This window comes from Abramis brama, assembly GCF_963993115.1.
Source record: "Abramis brama genome assembly, chromosome: 13".
Classification (NCBI taxonomy): Eukaryota; Metazoa; Chordata; class Actinopteri; order Cypriniformes; family Leuciscidae; genus Abramis; species Abramis brama.
In genome coordinates, this window is record NC_139975.1 from 9405163 (window position 1) to 9428887 (window position 23725).

General features: G+C 37.5%; 3 protein-coding genes across 3 annotated transcripts; all 3 read right to left on the minus strand.

The window, feature by feature from the left end:
* Positions 1-66: 66 nt before the first annotated feature.
* On the minus strand, positions 67-3097 carry gprin1 (G protein regulated inducer of neurite outgrowth 1). Its single transcript, XM_084134055.1, has 2 exons — positions 2956-3097; positions 67-2515 (listed from the first exon to the last, which is right to left on the minus strand). The coding sequence occupies exon 2, from the start codon at positions 2429-2431 to the stop codon at positions 833-835; it is 1599 nt and encodes a 532-aa protein (XP_083990181.1). The 5' UTR covers positions 2432-2515; positions 2956-3097; the 3' UTR covers positions 67-832.
* A 3096-nt stretch (positions 3098-6193) lies between these two features.
* Positions 6194-8195, minus strand: adirf (adipogenesis regulatory factor). The gene is made up of 3 exons (XM_084134154.1): positions 7977-8195; positions 6868-6930; positions 6194-6546 (listed from the first exon to the last, which is right to left on the minus strand). The coding sequence occupies exons 1-3, from the start codon at positions 8053-8055 to the stop codon at positions 6443-6445; spliced, it is 246 nt and encodes an 81-aa protein (XP_083990280.1). The 5' UTR covers positions 8056-8195; the 3' UTR covers positions 6194-6442.
* A 982-nt stretch (positions 8196-9177) lies between these two features.
* Positions 9178-23018, minus strand: sncb (synuclein, beta). Its single transcript, XM_084133605.1, has 6 exons — positions 22433-23018; positions 21498-21628; positions 17911-17940; positions 16126-16244; positions 11632-11718; positions 9178-9968 (listed from the first exon to the last, which is right to left on the minus strand). The coding sequence occupies exons 2-6, from the start codon at positions 21616-21618 to the stop codon at positions 9939-9941; spliced, it is 387 nt and encodes a 128-aa protein (XP_083989731.1). The 5' UTR covers positions 21619-21628; positions 22433-23018; the 3' UTR covers positions 9178-9938.
* Between the last annotated feature and the right edge of the window lie 707 nt (positions 23019-23725).

Below are 23725 nucleotides of genomic sequence, written 5' to 3' on the forward strand. Positions count from 1 at the left end.
GCTATTTTACTCAAATAAAATTGATCATGTTATCAAAATGAGAGACAAAATCAAGTGTTTGCTTTTCCCTTGTAAAGATTATTTATTTTCAAAACTATTCACTTCACAGCTCTCACAACATTCACAAAACATCACACAGAATGTAAGGCTTGAAGGTGTGTTTGTTACGAGTGTGTTGAGCTGAACTGCAAAAACAAGACAAATCCATTTAATATTACAGGGTTATACAAAAGCCAATAGAAAAAGAACAATCTGAAATCCATAAAGAACACCAAACATTTGTCACAGTCAAAAAATCAGAGACGTCATCTATTACACGTTGCCAGAAACACCAAGAATTTCTAGGGTAATTTTTGTCTAACACACAGTACTTGGTACTGTCACTCTATAAATGTATTCTACCACTCCTTAAATATACATGGTGAATTCATATACATGTTTGAAATATAGAAATTTTAAAGGTAAAATTATTTGTGTAAAATATTGTAAAAGGGCACTTTAAAAGTGATCCTCACTGACCACAACAACATCAGGGAAGCATGGTCTTGACAGAAGCAAGCAAATATACACTCATAGCAACATAAACTGGAAGGAGCCATTTTAAAGTCAAAGTGCGAGGAGAAATCAAGACGACTGTAATTGTTTGCAGTGTATACAAACTAAACCAAAAATGATTATCCATACAGGGACTTGTTGTGGCGCAGTGTCATTTTTAAGTGTCTTAAGAATGTTAAAGGGGTGTATTATCGAACAAAACCCAATCCTGTGCACGGCCAAAGTGCACAAAGCTGGGAGAGATTGTCTCAAGATGATTTCGACTTTCATGCCTTTCTTAGTTTTCCTCATCTTGACGTGGTCTTGAACAACAGCTTGGTCGCCGGACGTTCCTGAACCACTGACGAAAATGATTCCGTCGCCGCCCGCCGCTCTGCACCGTCTTTTCCTCCTTTTGTTCTTTGGCCGGGCTGCTTTCACCGGGGTCTGGGATGGGGGGAGGACTGGAAGGCATCGTTGTAGATGTTTCAGTCAGATCCGCCGGCAGATCATCTGTCAGGGCAGGCAAGGCCGGAGGTTGTTTATTTTGCTTCTTCACCTGTTTCTCCAGGTGTTTCTGGATAGCCGTACCCAGCACTGCCACCTCCACCACTGCACCATACACCTCCCAAGTCATTCCCTTTTCGTCCCAGCTCACCTCCTGCACGGGTTCTGGAGCTTCCTCTGGCACCACCCCGATCCGTGGTTCCGGCTCTGGGATTACCTCAGGTGCGGTCAGAGTAATCGGGCTCATGGGAGCTGTGGCAACTGAACGTACTTCCACCTGCAAGCCCACCTGTAACTCTGCATCTTTTCTCTGGGCCACCTCTGTACTACACTTGTTGGCGAGTTTTCCAAAGGTGCTCGGAAAAATGAACGCTGCAGAGCCCTCGGGAGGAGTCATGGGGCTGGTGGCCACTGATTGGTACATCACTTCCAGACTGACCTGGGTTTGCACATGCTGTGCGCGTCCAGGTGACCGAGTCACGCCAAGCGTCTCTTGCGCTGGCCGTACGGCATTCCTGGAGTCAGTCGATTCGATTTTCTCCAGTTTTACCTCTACGTCTTTAGGCTGTGTGGACTCATCTGTCAGACTGCAGACATTCACTTCCACAGAGGAGCTTGTGTTAGCATGTGTGCTACTTGCGTCTGTTTTCTGAGGGGTGCTTGAATCTTTTCTCCCAGAGTTTGTCTCATTGCTACTATCCCCAGGATCTCCAGGCAATCTTGGTTCTTCATTGGTGGTATTCTGCTCAGTTGATGCGTTGCTTATCACGCTGGTCTTCTGAACTTGACTGACCTCAATCATGTTCACCACCACGATGGAACCATCGAGACTCTCTTCCTCAGTCGCTCCTCCACCCTCAACGCAAGAGACAGTCTCGGGTTCAGTAGGGCAGCTGGAAGTCTTCTGCTCCCCAAACTCCTCCTCCTCCTCATCCTCCAATATACAGTCATGGTTGGTCACCAGTATGGTGATCTCCTGGTTAATCTCCTGGTCAAGGTTTTGTCGGCCAAGCGCCAAGCATATCTTATCTGCTTGTTCCTCTGCTTGGTTGACACACCTCTCTTGTTCGCACGCTGACTCAGGTGGCTTATTGCTCTCTACTGCTGTTTGAGTGGAAGGTAAATCTTCTTCTAATCGCTGCTCATGTGGAATTACTGGCTTGATCTGATCTGATGTAACCTCTGGGTCGGGTTGTTCCTGGATGCTGTCGCAGATCTCCTCTTGGATTGAGATCCCTGGGTTTTCAGATGCTTTTGACAGGTTTTCGTCAGTTACGGTGTCATTCATAAGGGGTGAATTGTCAATACTTCTGTCATCCGTGTTTAAACTTGAGCTGGTCCCTGAGCCAACTTTCCAAACTTCACTTTCTGTCAGAACAGGACCCTCCATGGGTTTAGAGATGAGTTTGTGTTGATCCGAGAGAGGGGCGGGAAAATGTCTGAGCTTCACGGTCTCACACCACTGATGGTTTTGCTGGAAAACATTTACATAAATGCATTAGTGCATTAATGTTGGTGCAATTATTAAAAAACGGCACTTGACATGCATTAATGATAGCATACTCATTTTATTTGAAAACATATTACATTAGATAAAATTCATATCAAATCATATTGTTTAGTAATGATCTCAGACACTGACAAAAATCATAATTTCTGTTCTTGAAATTATTATTACATAAAATTGTATATAAACTTCAGCCTTATAATACTTAAGAAAGGAAGAATAGTATCAGTTGTCAATAAGTCGATTCCTTTTTTTATTCCTAAAAAAGAGAGATCCAGTAATGTCATAGCTGTCTGATTCGGTTCATCCACACACAGAGAACTTGCTCGGTAACAGTACACTCTAAAACCAAAACTACGACGCCACGCAGTGAGACAGTTATTGAAAAACACCCCAACGACACATACCTCAACTGCACGACAGATCAAAAGCGGTATCCATATTTTGAAAGATTTCACAGCCAAAGCATGTCTTCACACTCCAAGCTCCTCTTTTAGGTGCTCGAAATCAGAGGCAGGCTGTAGATGGTTTGTTTTCCAGAAGAATCTCAGTGGATGGTGGTCCTTGGATTTCACTTTGGCTGCGAGTACTGAAAGCTTCTGATTTTTAGTTTCCCTGGAAACCAGACTCAACCTGGCAGTGAGTGGTAATGAAATGACAGAGTATCCCTAGCTTTATGATCAGAAGCAAATCATGATTAAAATAGGTTTTTTTCTTCTTTTCTTTTTCAAAAAAGAGGGGGGGGGGGGGGGGGGGATTCACACATGGCTCTTATGTAATAAAAAATCAAATGAAACAAATTTACTTTGGAAGACAAGACACTAAAAGGGAGCACCGGTAATGTTTTTTTGATCTCTGGAACTTTTTCTTTTGAAATATATAGAATGAACTCATATTTTCAACATGTCACAGGAGACAAATCACTGTAAGTGTAAAGTGCTGGACAATCAATGTAGGTCAATATGCTGATGCAATGATGTATTAGATTATCTTCAAATTAATATTCTTTCAATTTTATTGAACAGCATGCAAGTTTAAGGCTGAATGGTAACTATAAAATGGCTTTTCCCAGTTTTTTTTGGATTCATGTATGTGGTCGCATACATTGCACCTCACCATGCCGGGGATTGTGTGTGTTCTCACCATAGAAATCGAGGGCTTTGCCAATTGCACGCACCCGCAGAATATTTGTTGCCTAGCAACCAGCCATGTACATGCAGGGGGGCAGGGGGTGACTGTGCTCATGGTAATGGGGGGGGAGTGTTCAAAAAACACATGCCATATTTTGATAACAACAGGATGCAGGCAAATGATGAGGAGGAGGTGGATAGGGATGTAAAGATGATGGGGGGTGTGGAGGTGGAGATTATGCCACAAGTTGTGGAGATCAACTGTAAAATAAGTCGCGGTGAGAAACCTTTCCTCAGGATGAAACTGTTTGACATTTGCGTCTACCACAGATATGAACACTAATGGGTACATCTTGTCTGCTTACATCTTCAGGGAATTTCCATTAATAAACAGTTCAGGATATTTGTTTCTATGTAGCTTTTATAGACACCTACACAATCTGGCATTGATAAGTGATGTTTCTTGATTTTTCATGCCATAAATGCAAAATAAACATTCTTTGTTATATTTGTGTTTTAAAGGAACTGAGCTGAAAATATAAACCAAAAATAATCTATAGATTATTCTTCCTTGCAGCTGCATGAAATCATACCAAGTCTGTTCTACACCATATAAGGTATTATGGGCTCAGTGGCTGGCAGGTTTCACATAAAGTGCCTGACATAAAGCATATCTGCTCTTGAACTTTGCAAGAAATAGGCCTATTCTACTCATACATTTTAAGGGTAAGAGAGGTTAATTCTCAGCAGTTTACCATGGAATATATAGGCTGCGTTTACTAAAAAAAAATCCCTTTTTTTACTCACATCTGATTACAAATCGAAATTTGATGCATGCATGTAAACTCAAAAATCCGCACAAGAGGTGATTTTTCGCATCCATTTTGAGCCACTTCCAAATGCGTTTTAAATCAGATACATATTAGGAGTTGCACACATCATTAATAGTCCAAGTGACTACAGTGGCTCAAACTTAAGTTTATAAAGCGACGAGAATACTTTTTGTGCACAAAAAAAAAAAAACAAAAAAAAAAAAACGACTTTATTCCACTTTTCATTTCCTTCTCTCTGGGCCTCGAGTTTTTTCACGTAGTGTTTTAGTGCAGCGCATCTGTGTTGTACGTCACACGTAGGCTCACTATTGGCCGACGCTGGTCATGTGTGTGATGCGTGTGACGTGCAACTCAGGCCCTGTTTACACGAGAACGCTCGCGGGTGAAAACGTAAAAATATTTTATCAGATGTGCCTTTCGGTTAGACGGCGACGGCATTTTCGGGGCTTAAAAACGCAAAAAAGTGAAACCACCCTCCAGAGTGGAAATCTTAAAAACGCTCCACCGTCGCGTTTACGTCTAAACGGTAAAAACGCAAAAGTTTGCTAGACAGTGAAGGCACCGATCAGTGCTTCACATTGCCACCTAGCCGCCTGGAGTGGATACTACATTGAATTTCACACACTTTTGCGTCACCATATGCACGCAGATTTCCCCCCGATAACGCTCGTCTAAACGCAGAATAAAAAGTGATCACTTTTGCGTTTTCTCTTCAGATCGTTTCCGTGTAAACGTAGCCTCAGAGCCATAGAGAGAAATTTCTCTCTATGGCTCTGGTGCAACTTATGCGTGCAACACAGACGCGCTGCGCTAAAACACTACGTGAAATAACTCGAGGCCCAGAGAGAAGGAAATGAATAGTGGAATAAAGTCTTTATTTTATTTATTTTTTGCGCACAAAAAGTATTCTCGTCGCTTTATAAACTTAAGATTGAGCCACTGTAGTCACTTGGACTATATTAACGATGTCTTTAATACATTTTCTGGGCCAGCAAGCTATAATGTCTTAGAAGCCTATGGAGGAGTGATCCAGCTCTCAGATTTAATAAAAAATATCTTAATTTGTGTTCCGAAGATGAATGAAGGTCTTACGGGGTTGCAACAAACAACATGAGGGTGAGTAATTACTGACAGAATTTTCATTTTTGGGTGAACTAACCCTTTAATCTACAGGGCAAATACATCCATAATGAAGATGTTTCTTTTCAACTAAATGAGTTTTTAAAAAGCATCTAAAGGATGTCCATTGCAATGCTTTACTGCAGTTTCACTGAACTGATAAACACTGATTTTAAGCTGTGCAACACATTTGAAACAGGATGCGTAAGTAGGTGAGTAGCAGCCAACACGTTGCACGTTGTTTGGGGTTATTGTTCGTAATCAAAAACATCATCTCTTGACATCCACAGGAATACTGAATAGCAGGAACTCTCCTAAGGCACTTTTGAATGAAAGTTCTTTCACTGTGGTCTATCTGTGTTATGTTGCCATAGCAACAGTTCACCACCCCCTCCTCTGATCACCCCCCCCCCCCCCCCCCCCAGTGACGTGGGAGCTGAGAAAAATAATAGAAGGTTTTACTAAGAAAGTGAACGTGTTCTTGCATACTCTATATAATCACATAGTATTACACTAGAATAGAAATGCAGGATGGATATAAAGAGACACTGCAGCAGTTGAACGGAATGTATCGTGTATTTTGAAAGCATATGCATCTTTGAACAGAAAATAGAAGGATTAACAACTAAACTCAAATGAAATCTTTAGGCATAGTCCGCATTGCAACTGCAGATGAAATAAAGCCAACTGTACATTTGCAAAGTTGCTAATTATTATTATTATTTTTATTATTTTACAATTTAATTCACAAAGTTTAAAGTTGAATCTATTCTGATAAGAAGGAATGTCAAATTGGTTGGGCAGTGCAGCATTTATTTAGAACTCATTTTTTGTCCAAACTCCTTTATGGTGTCTGATGCTTTCCCTGCAGCGGTGCCTATAGCAGACTGTGTTTGTCTGGACGCCTCCTCAGCAGCTGTTTGCACACACACACACACGCACAGAGAGAGATCGGTTAGGGATGCATTTACATATTCTTCATGGTGCAACATACAAATAAATTGAGAGAGATAAGCAAAACAATACAATGCAATATTAGATTGAAGACATTATGGCAATGGCATGACAAAATTATGCACAGAATATTCTGTGTGCAGTACAATACGATTGTAGATGATTTGCATACACTGACTGTAAACAAGCTGTAATATCAAGCACATCCACACTTAAGTGCATCTTTATCTCTGTACAGATGTAGCCTATATAGCAGACTCGTGAGCTGGCAGCTTTCTCTTACCTATACTGGTGGTTTCTTTGGCGGACTCTGCCACCTGGTGCACGACATCTTGCGATGCCTGAACTGAAATAACATTATCAAATATGTTGGATGTTTTTCATGCGCACTGGGGAAAAAGTCTCTCAAAAAGCATATCTAAAAATTACATTAACGCATGGTGAAATGGACTACAATAAATAGAATAAAAAATTATTTCACTTTATTTTGATGGTCCCTTTAACACATTCTGTTGACTATGTGTAACATTGCACCTACATGTCAGCTAACTCTCGTTAGAGTGTTAGTAGAGTATTAGTAGACTGGTAGGGATAGGGTTAAATAGGTTGACGTACTTGTAAAATAACTTAAGTCAGTAGTATGTCTGTTGGGGAGCATCAAAATAAAGTGTTATCAGATATTAAGCAGACAGTCTACTAATACTCTATTGAGAGTTAGTTGACATGTAGTTACAAAGTCAACAGAATGTTCAAAAAGTACCATCACAATAAAGTGATACTTAATTTTTAAACAAATGTTTTAAATTTTAATTATTTGAATATGCTTAACTTTGCTAACTTTGTATTAAATTACTTAAATTAATGCCATAGCAAATATTTTTTTCTTCTATTAATCAGTGTGTATTATTTAAACTTACAAAATCTAAAATTCAAAATTCAAAATTAAAGAAAAAAAAAAAATCTGAAATTCACAATATCTTAAACTACTCAAGTAGTTTTATTTTACTCAATTATTTAATTTCATTTGACGGAAATATGTCATATAATTGAAATATGCAAATCTTAAAAACAGACAATTTTTTTTAACTGTAATCCTGTCACTACTTTATGAAATCTTGTAAAACAAATGTAAAACATGTTCAAATCAAATGATTAAAATTATAGTTAAAATAAATAAATAATAAAATAATACATGAAAACATAAATCAACAATAAAAAGTTAAATAATGAAATGTCTAAATAAAACATCCTGATGATCAAAGTTCTTTAAAATCTATGTGTGGCACAATAAAACACAAATGAGGTAAATTAGACAGCTGTTCTTTCTTAAACTAAAAATGAACGTTACCAAACATAATCAATGACAGATGAGCAGTGTGCATCCATTAGTACCTGCACTGTCAGTGACGCCTTTAGTGGCTGACTGTGTTGTGTTCTTCAGCCCCTCCAGAGACTTCTTAAAGGAAGCCATGATACTGAGCACATACACTCACAGTCCTACCGGCTCGGCGTAAGAGGGATGCTGCCAGCAGGCCCTTAAATACCCTCTGCTGCCGGAGGGCACCACATTCTCTTGTAATAACACGTGCCAATCCATCAATGGTGCCCGGCTTATACAGGTATGCCAGCTATTCAGCTATTGCACCGTCCTGATTCTGCTGGGCTCAGCATGTCTGTATAGAGCACTACATTCTGAGACACAGCCAGACTTCCTGTTGATGAGAGACAGGGGGATAGGGCTCTCTGGATGTAATATATTATTCTGGAAGCCAAAAGATGGACACACTTAAGATATACAAGTGCCTTTGCATTGTGCTGTATAAGAAAATAGCAAACTAAATGGTAGTAGATCATTATTACAAGTACTTTTAACATTCATGTGTGACTTAAGTGTCCAAAAATGCTGTGGTGCTGTAAATCAAAATAGTGTTGCATATTTTCACTCTTAAATAGAAACTTAAAGGGTTTTGTCAGGCACTTCATATATAGAACCTTTAGGGGTTCCCTAAATGGAATAATTTTATGGATTTAGTTTTAATTCATTCATTTTGTTTTGATTCATTTAAAATTTTATGAATGAAACAGCATGAAAAAATACTTTATCACAATAGAAAAAACAAAACAAATAACATGTTAAACAGGAAAGCACTATGCAATAATTTAAGACGTTTCTCCTTACATAGAACTTTTTTGGCATAAAGGTTTCTTATTGAGTCAATGGCGTTTTGGGGGCCTGAAAATGCAAACTTCTGAAAACATGTTTCAAAGTGTACGTTTTTGAAACCGATACCATTATCGTCTTAGTGTAAATAAAAAAAAACACGAATTTACGGAAACAGTGGCGTCATGCGCATGCGTTTTACGCGTTCAGTCTGTAGCATACCGTCTATGGTCTGTAGGCGGGTGGTGTTTCTTTACAAAGCGACATCGCCAACTACTGGTCTGGCAGCTTAATACAACGTTTTTAATCGTTTTTGTGGATCCATGTGAACGGAGATCATTTTAAAAATGCAAAACACAAAGGAAAACATTTTTGTTTTTAGCACATCATTGTCGTGTAAACGTACCCTTTCGTGGAAAGAAAGAGAAAAGATTTATTTTGTTTGTTTTCTTTATATACAGAGGATTCACTGTCTTGAATGACACAGAAACCTTAATATTGACATTTCCAGCATTGTAAAGCACATATTGACCTGACATCCATAAACATCTCAAGACACTTTACACTAACTTTAAAATCTCCAGTACACAAACGCATACATACACACAGATACAAATTGCCCAATTCTAACAAATAATCCACTGGAATGATATCACAAGCAACTATAAAGTTACAACGTATAAAACTCTTACTTCAGTAACATTAAATAAATAACTTGCTTCAATATTAAATAAAAAATAAAAGTAGAATCCCACAAACAGGCATTGCACACAGCTATATATAATATCATATTTACCCAAAGATATTTGAACCCCCAATATGCTATTGGAAGATCTGAAACATCTATTACACGTATAGAAATGCAGTACAAGTACAAAGAGTCACAATGGGAGGGCAGGTCTCGTTTCATTGGGAGGGAGTCAAGGAAACGAGACAGAGCGCCCTCCGGCAGTCAGCGTAGAGCTACATCCAACACGTTACCGTCAGAACATGACATTTACAATAGATCATAATAAAAGTATATATCTGATAGGAAGAACGTTTCTCGGCAGGATTAACTGGAATATATATTTATGTTTTTGTATTTTTTTTTTCTCTTTTTTGCAACAGGGTTTATTGTGTTTAGAATGTGTACTTGTTATTGATAGAAACTTTTTGTGCTGCTGGCTGGACTTGGACTTGGAATGTGTAGTTTATGCCTCTGGCTCATAATCTTGGTTGTCCTGTGAGAAGAAACAGAAAAATGACATTTCTTAAAAATGAGAAGAATAGCAAAAAAAGGCAGTGGAACTTGATTTCAACAAGGAAAGGAGCTCGCATATATAATGGTGGAAGATTTCTTACAAATACCTTGTTTTAATGCATTGTTTTAATGAACCTTACTGTAAAGTGCTACCAGCTTCATTTTTATTCTATTGTTTGATTTGTTTGTTGAATTTTTCTACAATATACTTTTCACTGTTAATTTGAACGCAAACAGAAACAATATTACTATATATTACAATATTTCTAAAAATCACCTTTCTTTAATAATATCTAACATGTAGGTTTTGATTAGCCTAAAGGAACATATTTAGATAAAAAATAATAATAATTTTAAATGACACTTATATTTTACACATTGGGTTCTCTAGGATCATACACAAAGTAAATTTCAACAGAATATGATGGTTAACTACATCTCATCATGATGCTTTTCCTATGGCATTGCTTTTTTAAAGGGATAGTTCACTCAAAAATGTAATTCTGCCATCATTTACTCACCCTCATGTTGTTCCAAACCTGTATGAGTTTCATTCTTCTGTTGAACACGATATTTTGAAGAATGTTAGTAACCAAACAGTTGATAGGCCCCATAGTAGGAAAAAAAATTACTATGGAAGTCAATGGCTACCATAAACTGTCTGGTTACAGACACTCTTCAGAATATCTCTTTTGTGTTTAACTGAAGAAAGAAATTCATACAGGTTTAGAACAACTTGAGGGTGAGTAAATGATGACAGAATTTTCATTTTTGGGTGAACTATCCCTTTAAGTTCTGTTGCATTGCCTTATTTCCCCCCAGCAGGTGGCAGCTACAGCTTTCAGATCATACGCATCTGATTTATTTAATGAATATACTGTAAGTACACACATCATGCTGGAGTTATATTAGTAAGGTCTGAAGATCTGACATCTGAAGATACCGTACATCTGAAATGTCATTATCATTTTCTGATGGCCCTGGCTGCCTGTGTGTGAGAGGATCTATTAGAATAGCCCATCTCCTCAACAGGGCAGGGGGAGCCTCATTTGCTACCCACAATGCAACAGGGCTTTTGATGTCACCGCCACTCCCATGCAGGCACATTCAGCATGGCAGTGACAGAAGGAAAGGGAATAGAAGAAGGGGAGGAAGCAGAAAGATGCCGAAGACACGTTTGAGAAAAATGTCTGGGATTAAATTACATATTATAATTCTGTGAAGGATGGAATGAGTGTGTGTGTGTGTGTGTGTATATATATAGTTTTATTAGTGTTATTATATAGAGTCTTTTAACAAAGAAAAAGTGTACATGAACTCATTAATTTATTTAAAATAATTCATGTGAGAAGAAATAAACTGTGGACTAATAAGAGACTAACTTCTTAAAATGTATTATATAATATATAATTTTTTATTTAATCATTAATATAATTAATGATATTTTATATTATATAGAAATACATTTCATAAATAATATCAATTTTACAGTATCTTTTTGAATTTTATGAAATCAAATTTAACCTGGGTTCATTAAACTATACAAGCATCTAGAAAACAATTTGTGAAAGTGATTTGAGATTTGACTTGTGATTTGTGTGTCTGGTTAATGTGTGTGCTACTGTGAGTGCTGATGTTTTTACCTGCTGAGTCTCGTTGTATGTCTGTCCCTCAGGGTCCACGAGACCTTCTCCCATTGGCTCCTCGGTGGCTTCCTGACCAAACTCAGGCTGTGAATACACATGTGAAACCAAATAAATGAGTCATGACATGAGAAATCCAATTTGCCCTGATCTTTTGACATATAAAAGGTCTTTGTACCATTAAAACATTTAAAAACATTCAAACGGTCCTCTTCTTTATAAACAAAGCATTTATGTAACCAAACCCCAAAAACTGCTTGATTGGATGTTGTGGGATTTGTGACGTCACATAGGCAAATACATTTGCACTTCCTCCAGAGCATGACATCATCGCACCATAGGCCCCGTCCCCAGGCATTCAGTCGCTTAACGGCTGACATTTGCCTCCACTAGATACAGTATAAAGTACAGTACAGTCAAAAGCAAATAGAACCCATTATAATCACTGACGCTGTCTACACTGGATACAGTATAAAGTACAGTACAGTCAAAAGCAAATAGAACCCATTATAATCACTGACGCTGTCTACACTGGATACAGTATACAGATGCGCGTTCAGTTTCTGACATACTCCACGCACAAGCCTTAAATGAGCCGCCTCGTAAAACAGATCATTTCAGAATGAGGGTTGAAAATAATTGTTTTTCCACATATATACAGTATATATGGTGTGCAATAGTTGAAAATAAGAGTGCAATAGTTACTAGTATTGAAAGGGATCGATTTCTTTTAAAAGCACTATCACAAGCAGAGGTTAAATATAAGCGCTTGTCTCGTGTGCTGTTTACTGTATGTACAATATATATCAGTGGTGTATCTGCTACTGTGCTTTAATATGCATGCTACATCTTCATATGTACCTAATAAATGTTTTATCAAACTCCATTTTATGTCTTGCCAGAGAGAAAGAGAGACCCTCATTACCTACATACAGTAAGTAGTTAAGATTTTCTTTACAGTTCTGGGTCAATGGAAGGGTTATTTTTAAACTGAGCTATCACAGTCAATTAGGTCATATTTCAGCGATCTACAGTCCTAATATCACAACACAGCCTGTCAAACCCTTCACATCAATCAAGAAACGATGCTATTTGTGCTAAAACATTTTAGGATATTTTAGGAAACTTGTTTTATCCCTTCATTACTAGAACACTCGTAAGAATGATATATATATATATATATATATATATATAAACTCAGCAAAAAAAGAAACCTCCCTTTTTCACGATATTACATTTTTATAAATATAATTTTGTAAAATCCAAATAAGCTTAACAGATCTTTATTGGAAAGTGTTTAAACAATGTTTTTCATGCTTGTTCAGTGAACCATAAACAATTATTGCACATGCAGCTGTTTATAACTGTTTGTAATTTATTTATAAATTAGATTTAAATTTTAGTTGAAAAGTTCTTTGAATCAGTATTAAGTCATGTGGACACTAAAACACACAAGTGACAAATGTTTCCTGAGAACGACCCACAATCAGACTGGACTGTGCTATTTGTGTGTGTGTGTGTGTGTGTGTGTGTGTGTGGCACAAATGGCACTGTGAGTGTGTCTGTGTACAAGATCATTCTAGTCTACATACACACACACACACACACACACAGACACACACACACACACACACACACACACACACACACACACACACACACACACACACACACACACACACACACACACACACAAATGGCACAGTCCAGTACAGCAACACAGTTAGCACTGACCACCCACACACTTTCGCAAGTTTCAAAACCGCTAAACTACACACTTAAACCGGCCATCAAACACTTTTCTTATGACAATAACTGTCCTCCAAATGAATAGGGATGATGGCTTAACTGAATCACTAGAACACTCAGAACACACAAAATCAATGACAGCGACATAGTGTTTGTTTCTTTGTCTCCAGCAGGCTTCACGCACACACACACACACAACTGTAAACACTGAAAGCACATATGCTGCAAGCTTCTTATGCTGCTTTTGCCTCTAAGTGATTTAAGAGATTACTGAGTCACCACAAAGGACAAGACTAATTTTTAAGCCGGTTGGGGAAAATCCGGGGAAGACCACACATTTGTTGCTACTACCGCAACTGTTCAAAATCCAGCGAGCTCTGATATCAACAGTTTGTTTAAACGGAAACAGATCTACCTAAGTTTGAAGATTGGCCGACTTCTCCTCCCATTGTGCATTTTTAAGTAATATGCAAAGTGCTAAGTGACCTTGGGCAAGGTCGAGAAAGAGAGAGAGAGACGAGGGGGAGGGGAGAGCAGAGGGGGCTCAGCAGGACAGAAAGACAAAGTAAGACACAATATTCCCTGTGGGATAAGCAGTGATCAATTATGTGTCATGTGTTATGTTGTGAAGGTGAGTGTGTAGGGTGTACAGCCCTCTGATAGACAGTGTAGTGGCATGTATTTCTCATGGAATAACCCACAACTATGTCTGATGGACACACAGAAGATGTGCATGTGCATCTACTAGCGTTCACACATTTTCTAGTCTATGAATTCAAATAAAATTGAGCTGAAATGGAGTAGGGTATACCTGCAAAACCAGAGGGTGCAGTTTCAGAACCGCACTTCTAGGACCCTAGTTTTTTGTATGTACTCTCCTGGACGAAATAAAAATGGGCCAAGCCAAAAATGGCACAATAATTAGTGATCTTTTAATGGTCTTAACCATTTTAATCACAAATCACTGGTCAGGAAATTAGCAAGAATAGCACAAATACTGTAGATAAAGTAACTTAGCGCGGAATAGCCTTCCCAAACTTGCAGACAGCTTTTTACAGGAAGAGTCTGAGTTGTTCCACGTAATGTTAATGGCTTCAAACAGTTCATGGGTAGTTGAAAAAGTTCGTTTGAGTTTAATGTGAGACCAAATATTCACTATAGGGTTAAAATCTAGACTCGGACCAGGCCAAAACATGAGCATGATGGACTTGTTCTCTTGGTTGACTTTGCAGTTTGAGCACGAGCATTGTCTTGTTGAAAAATAATATCTGATCATTCTTCTTTTCATTTGTGGAAAGCAAGCTATTCTGCAATATTCTCCTCTACTCCAAAAGCATTAAATTAATCTCACCAATATCAGCAGCTAAAAGGAGCTCTTCCTCCATGCTTCACTGTGGTAGAGATGCTTTTATTATAATATTTCTCACCAGATGTTGGTGACACTGTTCTGGAGCATCACAATGTGAAACTTGTGTTCACACACAATTTCCCATTTTCTGCCAAAAACTTAATTCTGTCTTTGATGTTTTTCTGAGACAGCAATGTTTTTTTTAAGTAGTGCATTTGCTTAAGTTTAGCTAATTTCCTGACCAATAATTTGTGGTTAAAACAATTAAACACTTAGGGCCCTACTTTAACCATCTGAGCGCGGTCTAAAGCGCAGGGCGCAAGTGCACTAATGGCGTGTCCGAATCCACTTTTGCTAGTTTAATGACGGGAAAAAGGGTTGTCCCGATTCTCTTAATGAGTAATGTGTGTGTTCTGGGTGTAACGTGCAATAAACCAATCAGTCTCATCTCCCATTCCCTTTAAAAGCCAGTTGCGCTCGAGCCATGGTGGATTCGTTATTTACATGGTGGAATTTGCTAGCGGAAAAACTGAACGCTTCTCTAGCGAAGAAACGGATCTGCTCGTGCGCAAGGTTAAAACGCGCGAGCAGGCCATCTACGGGACAAAGTGGACCCGCCTATGCCTCCCAGTTCGTTTGAGGCGCATATTACTAACGCGGTCTTTAAATAACAAAACAAAAATTGACTTTAGACCAGGTCTTAGTTGGTCAATGGCACAGTCTACGCGCCTGCACACAACTCGTTTTCATACCAGCACGCCCATGGGCGCACAAATGGGCACAAATGCATTTGCTATTTAAACAACGTGGCGCAGGACGTGAAAATTATAACTACGTCGGGCTGAAACTAGCAAAAAACCCGCGCCTGGCACCACATTGCGCCGGGTGTATGATAGGCCCCTTAGTGTTTAGCCATTTTGTGCTTGGCCCATATATTTTTTTTCCAAAGTATGTAATAACACCCCCCCCCCCCAACAAGTTCATTAAAAATCAAGTACTTTTGTAATTTAACTTGAGTAAAATGGAAAAGAAGTACTTAATACTTTCACTGGAGTATTTTTTTTAGGGTATTTGTACTTTTACTTTTTAAGAACTTCATTTGTGTACTTCGCCCACCACTGATTGCAGGAATATAGGAATATATTGCAGAAATGTGACAAATCTTCAATGTTTTGTCAGGTAACCTAAAATGTCAAGTCAAGTAAAAAAATATATATATTATGACAGTCAAACTGACTACATTTCATTACACCAACAAAATATTTTTTTTTAGAGTTTGATCAGGTAGAAATAGCTCCTTAAGGTAACCACTGAACATTTTTACAGCGATATTTTTGAAAGAATGAAAATAAAATGATAGATAAGAATAATCAATAATGATATATAAAAGAACATACGTTTAAGTCACTGGGGAACTCATCCTTCTTCACCAGGCCTGTGGCGGCGGCGATGTTTCCGGCTCCGCGCATCACAGCTCCTCCCAGCTGAGAGCCCTGCTCCTTCGTCTTCTCAGCCACTAACCGGAGATGAAACACAGACAACCCATTTCCAACACAAACACATCACTCAGAGATTCAATATTTATTTGGTGACACAAGAAATAAAATTGGTCAATTATTTAACAAAGCAACTGTTCTACACTATGTCAATGCTATGCGGTAATATGAAAATAAATGGATTTTATTCAATAAAATAAAATTCTTTACAATTTTATATGACGGTAACACTTTACAATAAGGTTTATTATTTAACATTAGTTAACATGAACTAATAATGAACAATACTTCTACAGCATTTATTAATTTTTGTTAATATTAATTTCAACATTTACTAATACATTATTCAAATCAAAGGTTGTATTTGTTAACTTTAGTTAATGCACTGTGAACTAACATAAACAAAGATGAATAAATACTGTAACAAATGTATTGCTCATTGTTAGTTCATGTTAATTAATACATTAACTAATGAACCTTATTGTAAAGTGTTACCAATATGACTTAATGAACCTGCTTAAATTGGATTATACCAACAAAAGTCACTTTAAATAATCAGACCAGGTAGATATATATCTTTAACACAATAATTGTTCAAATATTTTTTTTTCACTGTGCATTTAAAACCACAATGTTTTTTAAAGACAGTGAAATAATTTAATGTACTGCTGTCTTTGAAAAAGAAACACTTAGGAATTTAATGCATTATATTATTATGGATGTTTCTCATTCTTTCCCCGTCAGCGTTTTTGAAATAAAGTTCCAGTCACCGTCAGCATTTTTGACCATTTTCACAAAAGTTTCATGGTCCCCAGAACATTTTGTTGTATGAATATCTGAACATGCAATACATCAAAAGAAAGAACAAACAAACTCGGCTTTTAAACAAACAAACAAAAATCCTGTTTTATTCTAGCTTCATGTATTCTTTTTTTTATCAACATTTGAATGTGGGTAAGTTTCATAAAAAAGAAGAAGCAATTCTTGCATTTTTGTCAAAAACTACGTCTGGATCGGATACAGAACGATGATCAAAACATACATGGAGTAGATTGAGTCCATCAACACCCCCAAACCTTGCACATTCCTATAGCTCGTCCTGGGTCGACATTTCATTCGGTAACGTTAGGCAGTTTTGATTTATATGCTGTTTAATGCTGATAATTGCGTTATTTTACATATGCATCTGCTTACATATGCTATCGCTTGTCTTTATAACACAAATAATAATAGTAATAATAATAATAATTATTATTATTATTGATATTTATGATATTGTATTCATGAAATTGATAGTTGATAAAGTGTTTTATAGTATTATAACAATATAACTGTGCTTAAAATGACTTACAAGAACATACTGATTAGTAGGCATTATGTGCATTATGCATACATAATACATTATGCACCGTCTATACAGGCTTCAAGTGATATTGAATTATTTTAAATGTGTGTCAGGTATTGTGGTTTAGAGACTTTGTGCTCACAGTAAATCATACGGAAAAACACTATGGCTTTTCTAGTTGTCCGTCTGGTCCTAGACAATAACCTTCTGAAATATCACCTAGTCACAGAGCTATTTGTCTCGGTTCCACTTACTGGCTGTAAGCCATGCCCTTTGAACACATTAAATGAGACGTATCCATTATTTACAAGACTAAAGAACCGTTTGCAGAATAACCTTACCTGTTGCAACGCTGTCTTTGGTCTTGTTGCCTGCAAGCACACAAAAAAATATTGTAAAATCACTTATTATTATACTATATAGAAACACACATTAAATAAGCCCTCTGAAGGAACTGTGATAAGGTTGAAAGTACATGATACAGACAGGAAAGACAATGTGAAATACAAGCCTGGAACTCCCAGAGCAGCTTCATTTAAAGGTTCACTGAGAAATCATTAGAGCTAATAGAACCTGTATCTCAGACCTGTCACCTTAACCAGCCAGCACGAGTAATACAGCTCAGGAGCACTTGGTAGGAAGGAAGTTACTACACACTGTAATGGCAAATACTACTCTGTGTCTCGGTTTGAGTATGTTTCTTACAAGTGAGAGAAGAAGAGAAATTACTCTTGAGCTAATAGATGTTTAAACTAGAGTCATTCAACCATGACTCATTAAAGCTGATATGTTTCATCTACAACACTTGAGTCATTATAACACAAAGTCGCTTCTTAAAAAGGGGAAAGACTTGGTCATGAATGCACAGTGTAACAGAAGTAAAACTTTTTTATAAAAATGGGCAGATTTAAAGTGCTTTATTAGGTTTAATCTATCACTGACAGAAATGTCTGTAAACTTTTCTTTTTTTTTTCATTTTATGTTTCTCAAATTTCTGTGTTTGGAATGCAGAATATACAGTATATCATTCAAAAGTTGTAGTCAGTAATATATATACACACACACACACACAGTAAATAGTTTTGCATTGTTACACAATATTTATTTTTCAAATAAATGATGTTCTTTTGAACTTTCTATTGTATTAGTTTCCACAAAAATATTAAACAGAAACTGTTTTCAATATTAATGATAATAAGGAATGTTTCTTGAGGATCATGTGACACTGAAGATTGGAGTAATGAAGCTAGATGTAGTTTTGCCATCACAGGAAGAAATAAAATATATTAAAATAATAATAAAGAAAATAGTTATTTTAAATTGTAATAACATTTCATAAGATTTTGGTTTTACTGTCTTTTTTTTAATAAAATAAATGTAGCTTTGATGACCATAATATATATATATATATATATATATATATATATATACACACACATACATACATACATACATACATATATATATATATATATTGCATTCCTATTTGCACAAACAGCAAATAAAACATATAACACATAAAACAAAGTATATTGTTATCGTTTAGCAGAACATTCATTTAAAAACAAAAATATTGTTTTGTTCTTTAAAGTAATAGCACATCTCTTCCCAGCAAGCCACACAATCATGTTTGGAGAACAAAAAGTGTGGGGGCAAAATTAAACCACAAATATACTACTAAATATACAGCAGGGAATATACAGCTCGATATGAGGATGAGGAACCACAGAGGAAATAAATGTAAGACGGACAGGAAATTAATATCAGTGGGACAAAACGAGCCAGTGTGAGATTAACAGAGGCTACTTCCTCTTCAATCTCTCCTCAGATGGGATGGTGGCACATGTGCATGAAGGAGTGTGAGTGTGCAACTGCTGTCCAAGGTGGAACAATAACCTATCAGATAACCGTCATCCCTCCTCCATGCGCGAACACACACTCTCATAAGGTCATTCAAGCATGGCATCCCAGGTCACCGTGCAACCTTGTGTTCACCGCAAAGGAAACGACAGCAAGAAACCGTACAGGACGATCTGCTATGTGCTCGCAAAGCAACCGCAAATGGACTTGAGATATCTGGCCTAATTGTCTCTCCCTGGGACACTGGTGGCACAGATGTGAGTTTTTTTTTAGTTTTTTTTTATGTGAAGGGATTCTATTATTCATTCATCTCAACATCAAAACAGACGAGTATGAATGAGTGCTGTCGCTGGGCATGAACGCGTGCACTTAAACACAAATGCCCTCTGAGTCTCCAATTACAGCAACGTCTCATCTTACTGATCAAAGCACACGGAATCAAGAAGAGCAGGCTGGAATAATTTCAGACAAGCTTGGAGAGATATATTTCCTTTCTTTCAGCTCTATATAAGAATTTGGACTGTCACGTCAGTGTTTATAGAGCTCTCTGTCACGGGCGCTGTGCATATAGAGGGCTATGAGATCATGGAATTGTGTGACATGTGGCCCGTACGGCTTTTTTCCAACCCGATAGGAGATCAGAGAGCTGCTGGATCAGATCCAGAAGTCAACCATCTCACGCGGTGTTATTTCACTCTCAAATTAGCATGTACATTAAAGATCACCTTATAAGATCAGGTTCCATAAAATGGATTTTCTCCATTTACAGTTCATGTTATACTAGAATCAATATCAGTCCAGTATTTTGAGAGCTTTTAATTTTCCAGATGTAAAATCCATTGTTGATTAAACAGGCCATGTGCACTAGAGAGTGATGACAACCTCAGAAATGATATGCAAACAAGACTGTCACAGCATTTGTTGTTAGGGAAACATACTGCAGTAGGACAACTATGATCATATTTACATAAGTATTGTGATAAGTACTGTGAGAAATATTGGAGAGATGAGTGATCTAGTGTCACACCACAAACTACGTGCACTGGAAAACTGAACCGAGTAAGACCCTTAATATAGAAAGATAGATTATCCTGACAATACTTTACATTATTATTGTCTATAATATTGCTTGACATATCACGATTTAATTTACTACTGTATATTTTGAAATAAATATACTTTTCTAAATATATTTTTAAAGAAAATCCCTAATGTATTATATATATCTATATACGTTTCCTGCAGGACCTTTGCGGACCCCAGCTGAAAACCCTCAGTTATTTTTTTTTTTCAACTGCAATATTTTAGTTAAAAATAAATATCAAGTAATGAGGGAACGAGCATATTTTCCCCTATACATTTCTGATGCTAAGGAGCCCAAATATGATGATACTCTTGCAGTGGACCACCTTCTTAAAATATAAAGGCAGCTATATATTTTAATGCATAACAACCCATTCATATTGTTTGAGAAACGAAAAAAAAATATTATATTTGAACAAAATGAAATAATTGGCTTTTATATTGTCAATGTATTAAGATATTCTTAAAATATTACAATATTTAAAATATTTCAGTTAAATTCCACATTTATTTGTAGAGTGCTTTTCACAATAAATGTACAAATGTTCTGAGTAGTCTTAATCATTACTGTAGTATATTAATCATAATTCATTAGAAAATGTTCTTTTTAAATCATTTAAAAAACTAAATGTCCTTAGTGTTAAGAGACTAAACAGAGACATGAACATGCTCAAAATGCCCAACAAGTACACAAGAAATGTGGCTCTATATGGCTGTTTAAGAAAAAAAGCTCTATTAATATTAATAAGATGTGGTACATGTAAGAGGCCTGGAAAACCCCACCCAATATCCCAGCCAATCACAAAATTACACAATAGTGCCTGAACCTATAGTGATGCTCTGAGAAGAGGCAGTGAAACAGATAGCAACCCCCTCCTGGCCCTCAGGCTCTGAGCTTCATGGTCCCTCCCACTCCAACCAAGCTCACGCTTGATTCGTGATATGAATGCATTAAAAAAAGAGCATTATATGCTCCATGTCTTACCCACAAACATCACGCCTTCCTTGGTCTTCTCTGCAGCCACCGCAACACCTTCCTTGGTTTTCTCTGCGGCCACTGCCATACCTTCTTTAGCTTTAGAAAGCCCCTTCATAAAAACATCCATCTTGGCCCCTCTGCATCCAAAAGAGCAAGTTATGTGGCAGCGCACAATGAAAACAGGGTTTGTGTTGCACTGTATATGACAAATGTGGGTTAATTTGGAATTGAGAGCAAGTGTGTGTGTGTTAATAGCAGCCTGTCAGTCGAACAAAAAGGAGTCTAATTTCCCTGAAGATAAAACGCCCAAACATGCTCACACAATGAGATGAGAACATTCACACCATCAGCTGACGTTATTATTCAGCTTTAACAGCAGGAGATGTCATCGAGATGTTCACAAACACATTACTGTTTTTACTCAAAGCTCCTAAAGCGCGTATTTTATACTGAACATCCATATGGGTCCTGAGAGACATATGTTAGAGCTTGTGTGAAATAAAAATGGCACATTGCTTTATATTGTAAATTTAAGTCATTTTACAGACCGAATGCACTGCTATAGTGGAGAAATGTGTGCAGACACATTATTGACAGTGTTTCAGACAGGATATTTTAATTTAAACGCAAAAAGAAGATGGATCTAGTACTTCTCATTTACAATATGGTGTCACCTCTCCAATGTCCTCACACAGAAGAAGTGCTGGACACGACACGGGAAAAACAAAACAATCGCCCGTTTAATCATCAGGTTGCATACAAAATTCAACATGCAATGTTTTAATTTTCATACAAGCGCGCGAATACTCGTTTCCATCGATGTGCACGGGGTTTTGTGTCCTTGCGAGCGCACCTTTAGTATTTTCACACGATCTCGGTTCATGTTAACACGAACAACTGCGATTCAGCCTCGTAGACGTGAAATCAAAATTAAAACGTACCTTTTAAAGCACCTTCTTCGTCCTTATGCTTCAATTGCGTAGTAGATTGAAAAATCGTGGAAGGAAATTTTACTCTACGATCTTGAGGTGGGCCTTCCTTTGGATGTGCTCAGCCAATGAGGACGAGAGGATGAGACGATCGACGTAGCTCATGGTATTGATCATGGGGGGTGTCAGTCCCCGGCTGTACTGGCCTGTGACACAGTGAGACTAATGCTGCATCCCTATCATATAAAAAGGTGACTGACATCGTCAGGAGATGGCACGCGCGCTCAAATTGCACATCTGCTTCATACTGTACTGTCAGGATCTATCTATCTATCTATCTATCTGAGAGGAAATCAGTTCATTTAGGCAGTATTGTGTAATACTGAGAAACTACATATGCATTGACCAGAAGTGGAGGGGGAAAGACAAGTCCATCCATATGTTTTTTTTCTGTGGCTTAATATCGAGCTGGATGTCTAACCGTTAATTGTATAGTAAATTCAAGTCAAAATGCTGTCGATCCTGAAGGGAGGGAGTGGCCATTATGCTCTCATGCATGTCTTATCGGGATTTTCTGCAAGCGATGAGTGTCGTGTCCACTGTCCATCTGCCTGAAGTGGGCGCATCGTGACTTCTGCCTCTGAAAGGCAATCGAATGGCTCGACTGGCCAATTGATTTTATCCAAACCTGTTTAAAGTCTTGTAAAGATCAGTGCCAGCTGGTGGTTCAAAAGTTTTTGAACGATCTGTCTAGAATACGTATTTTCGTGAAGGCCTAATGATGTATAATCAAGTAAAATTAGATTTCACATATTTAAACACATCACGGGAATCGTCGATTTCTTTTTAGTGACGTAGCTCTCACTCCTGTGACATCAGCCGTTAACACACAAACCCTGTTTTTATGCCTATTGTGCCATCTGCTGTTTTATACTAGTATAACATTGGTTATTCAGGAGTTTTCGCTAATTCGTTGAGATTGTTGACTAGCACTAGCTGTAGACGGAAAGGCAGAATTTCAGCACCACGGACAGCAGCCTCCAAAACACAATAGTTAAACACCGGGGAGTAAAAACTCACGATATTTGGCTTTTCATACTTCACAATAAGTTAATTAAACAGCACTATCTCTTCCATGACGCTATCTTCCCAGGCTGACAAAGGGATTTCACTTTTTGTTTGTTTGTTTTTTCCTACTTTATTCGACGCAACACATTTTATTGTACACTGTTTTTTACTAGTGAGGTTAACAGACTGTTAACCTCACTAGTAAAAATAAAGGTTCTTTATTTGCATCTATGGTAG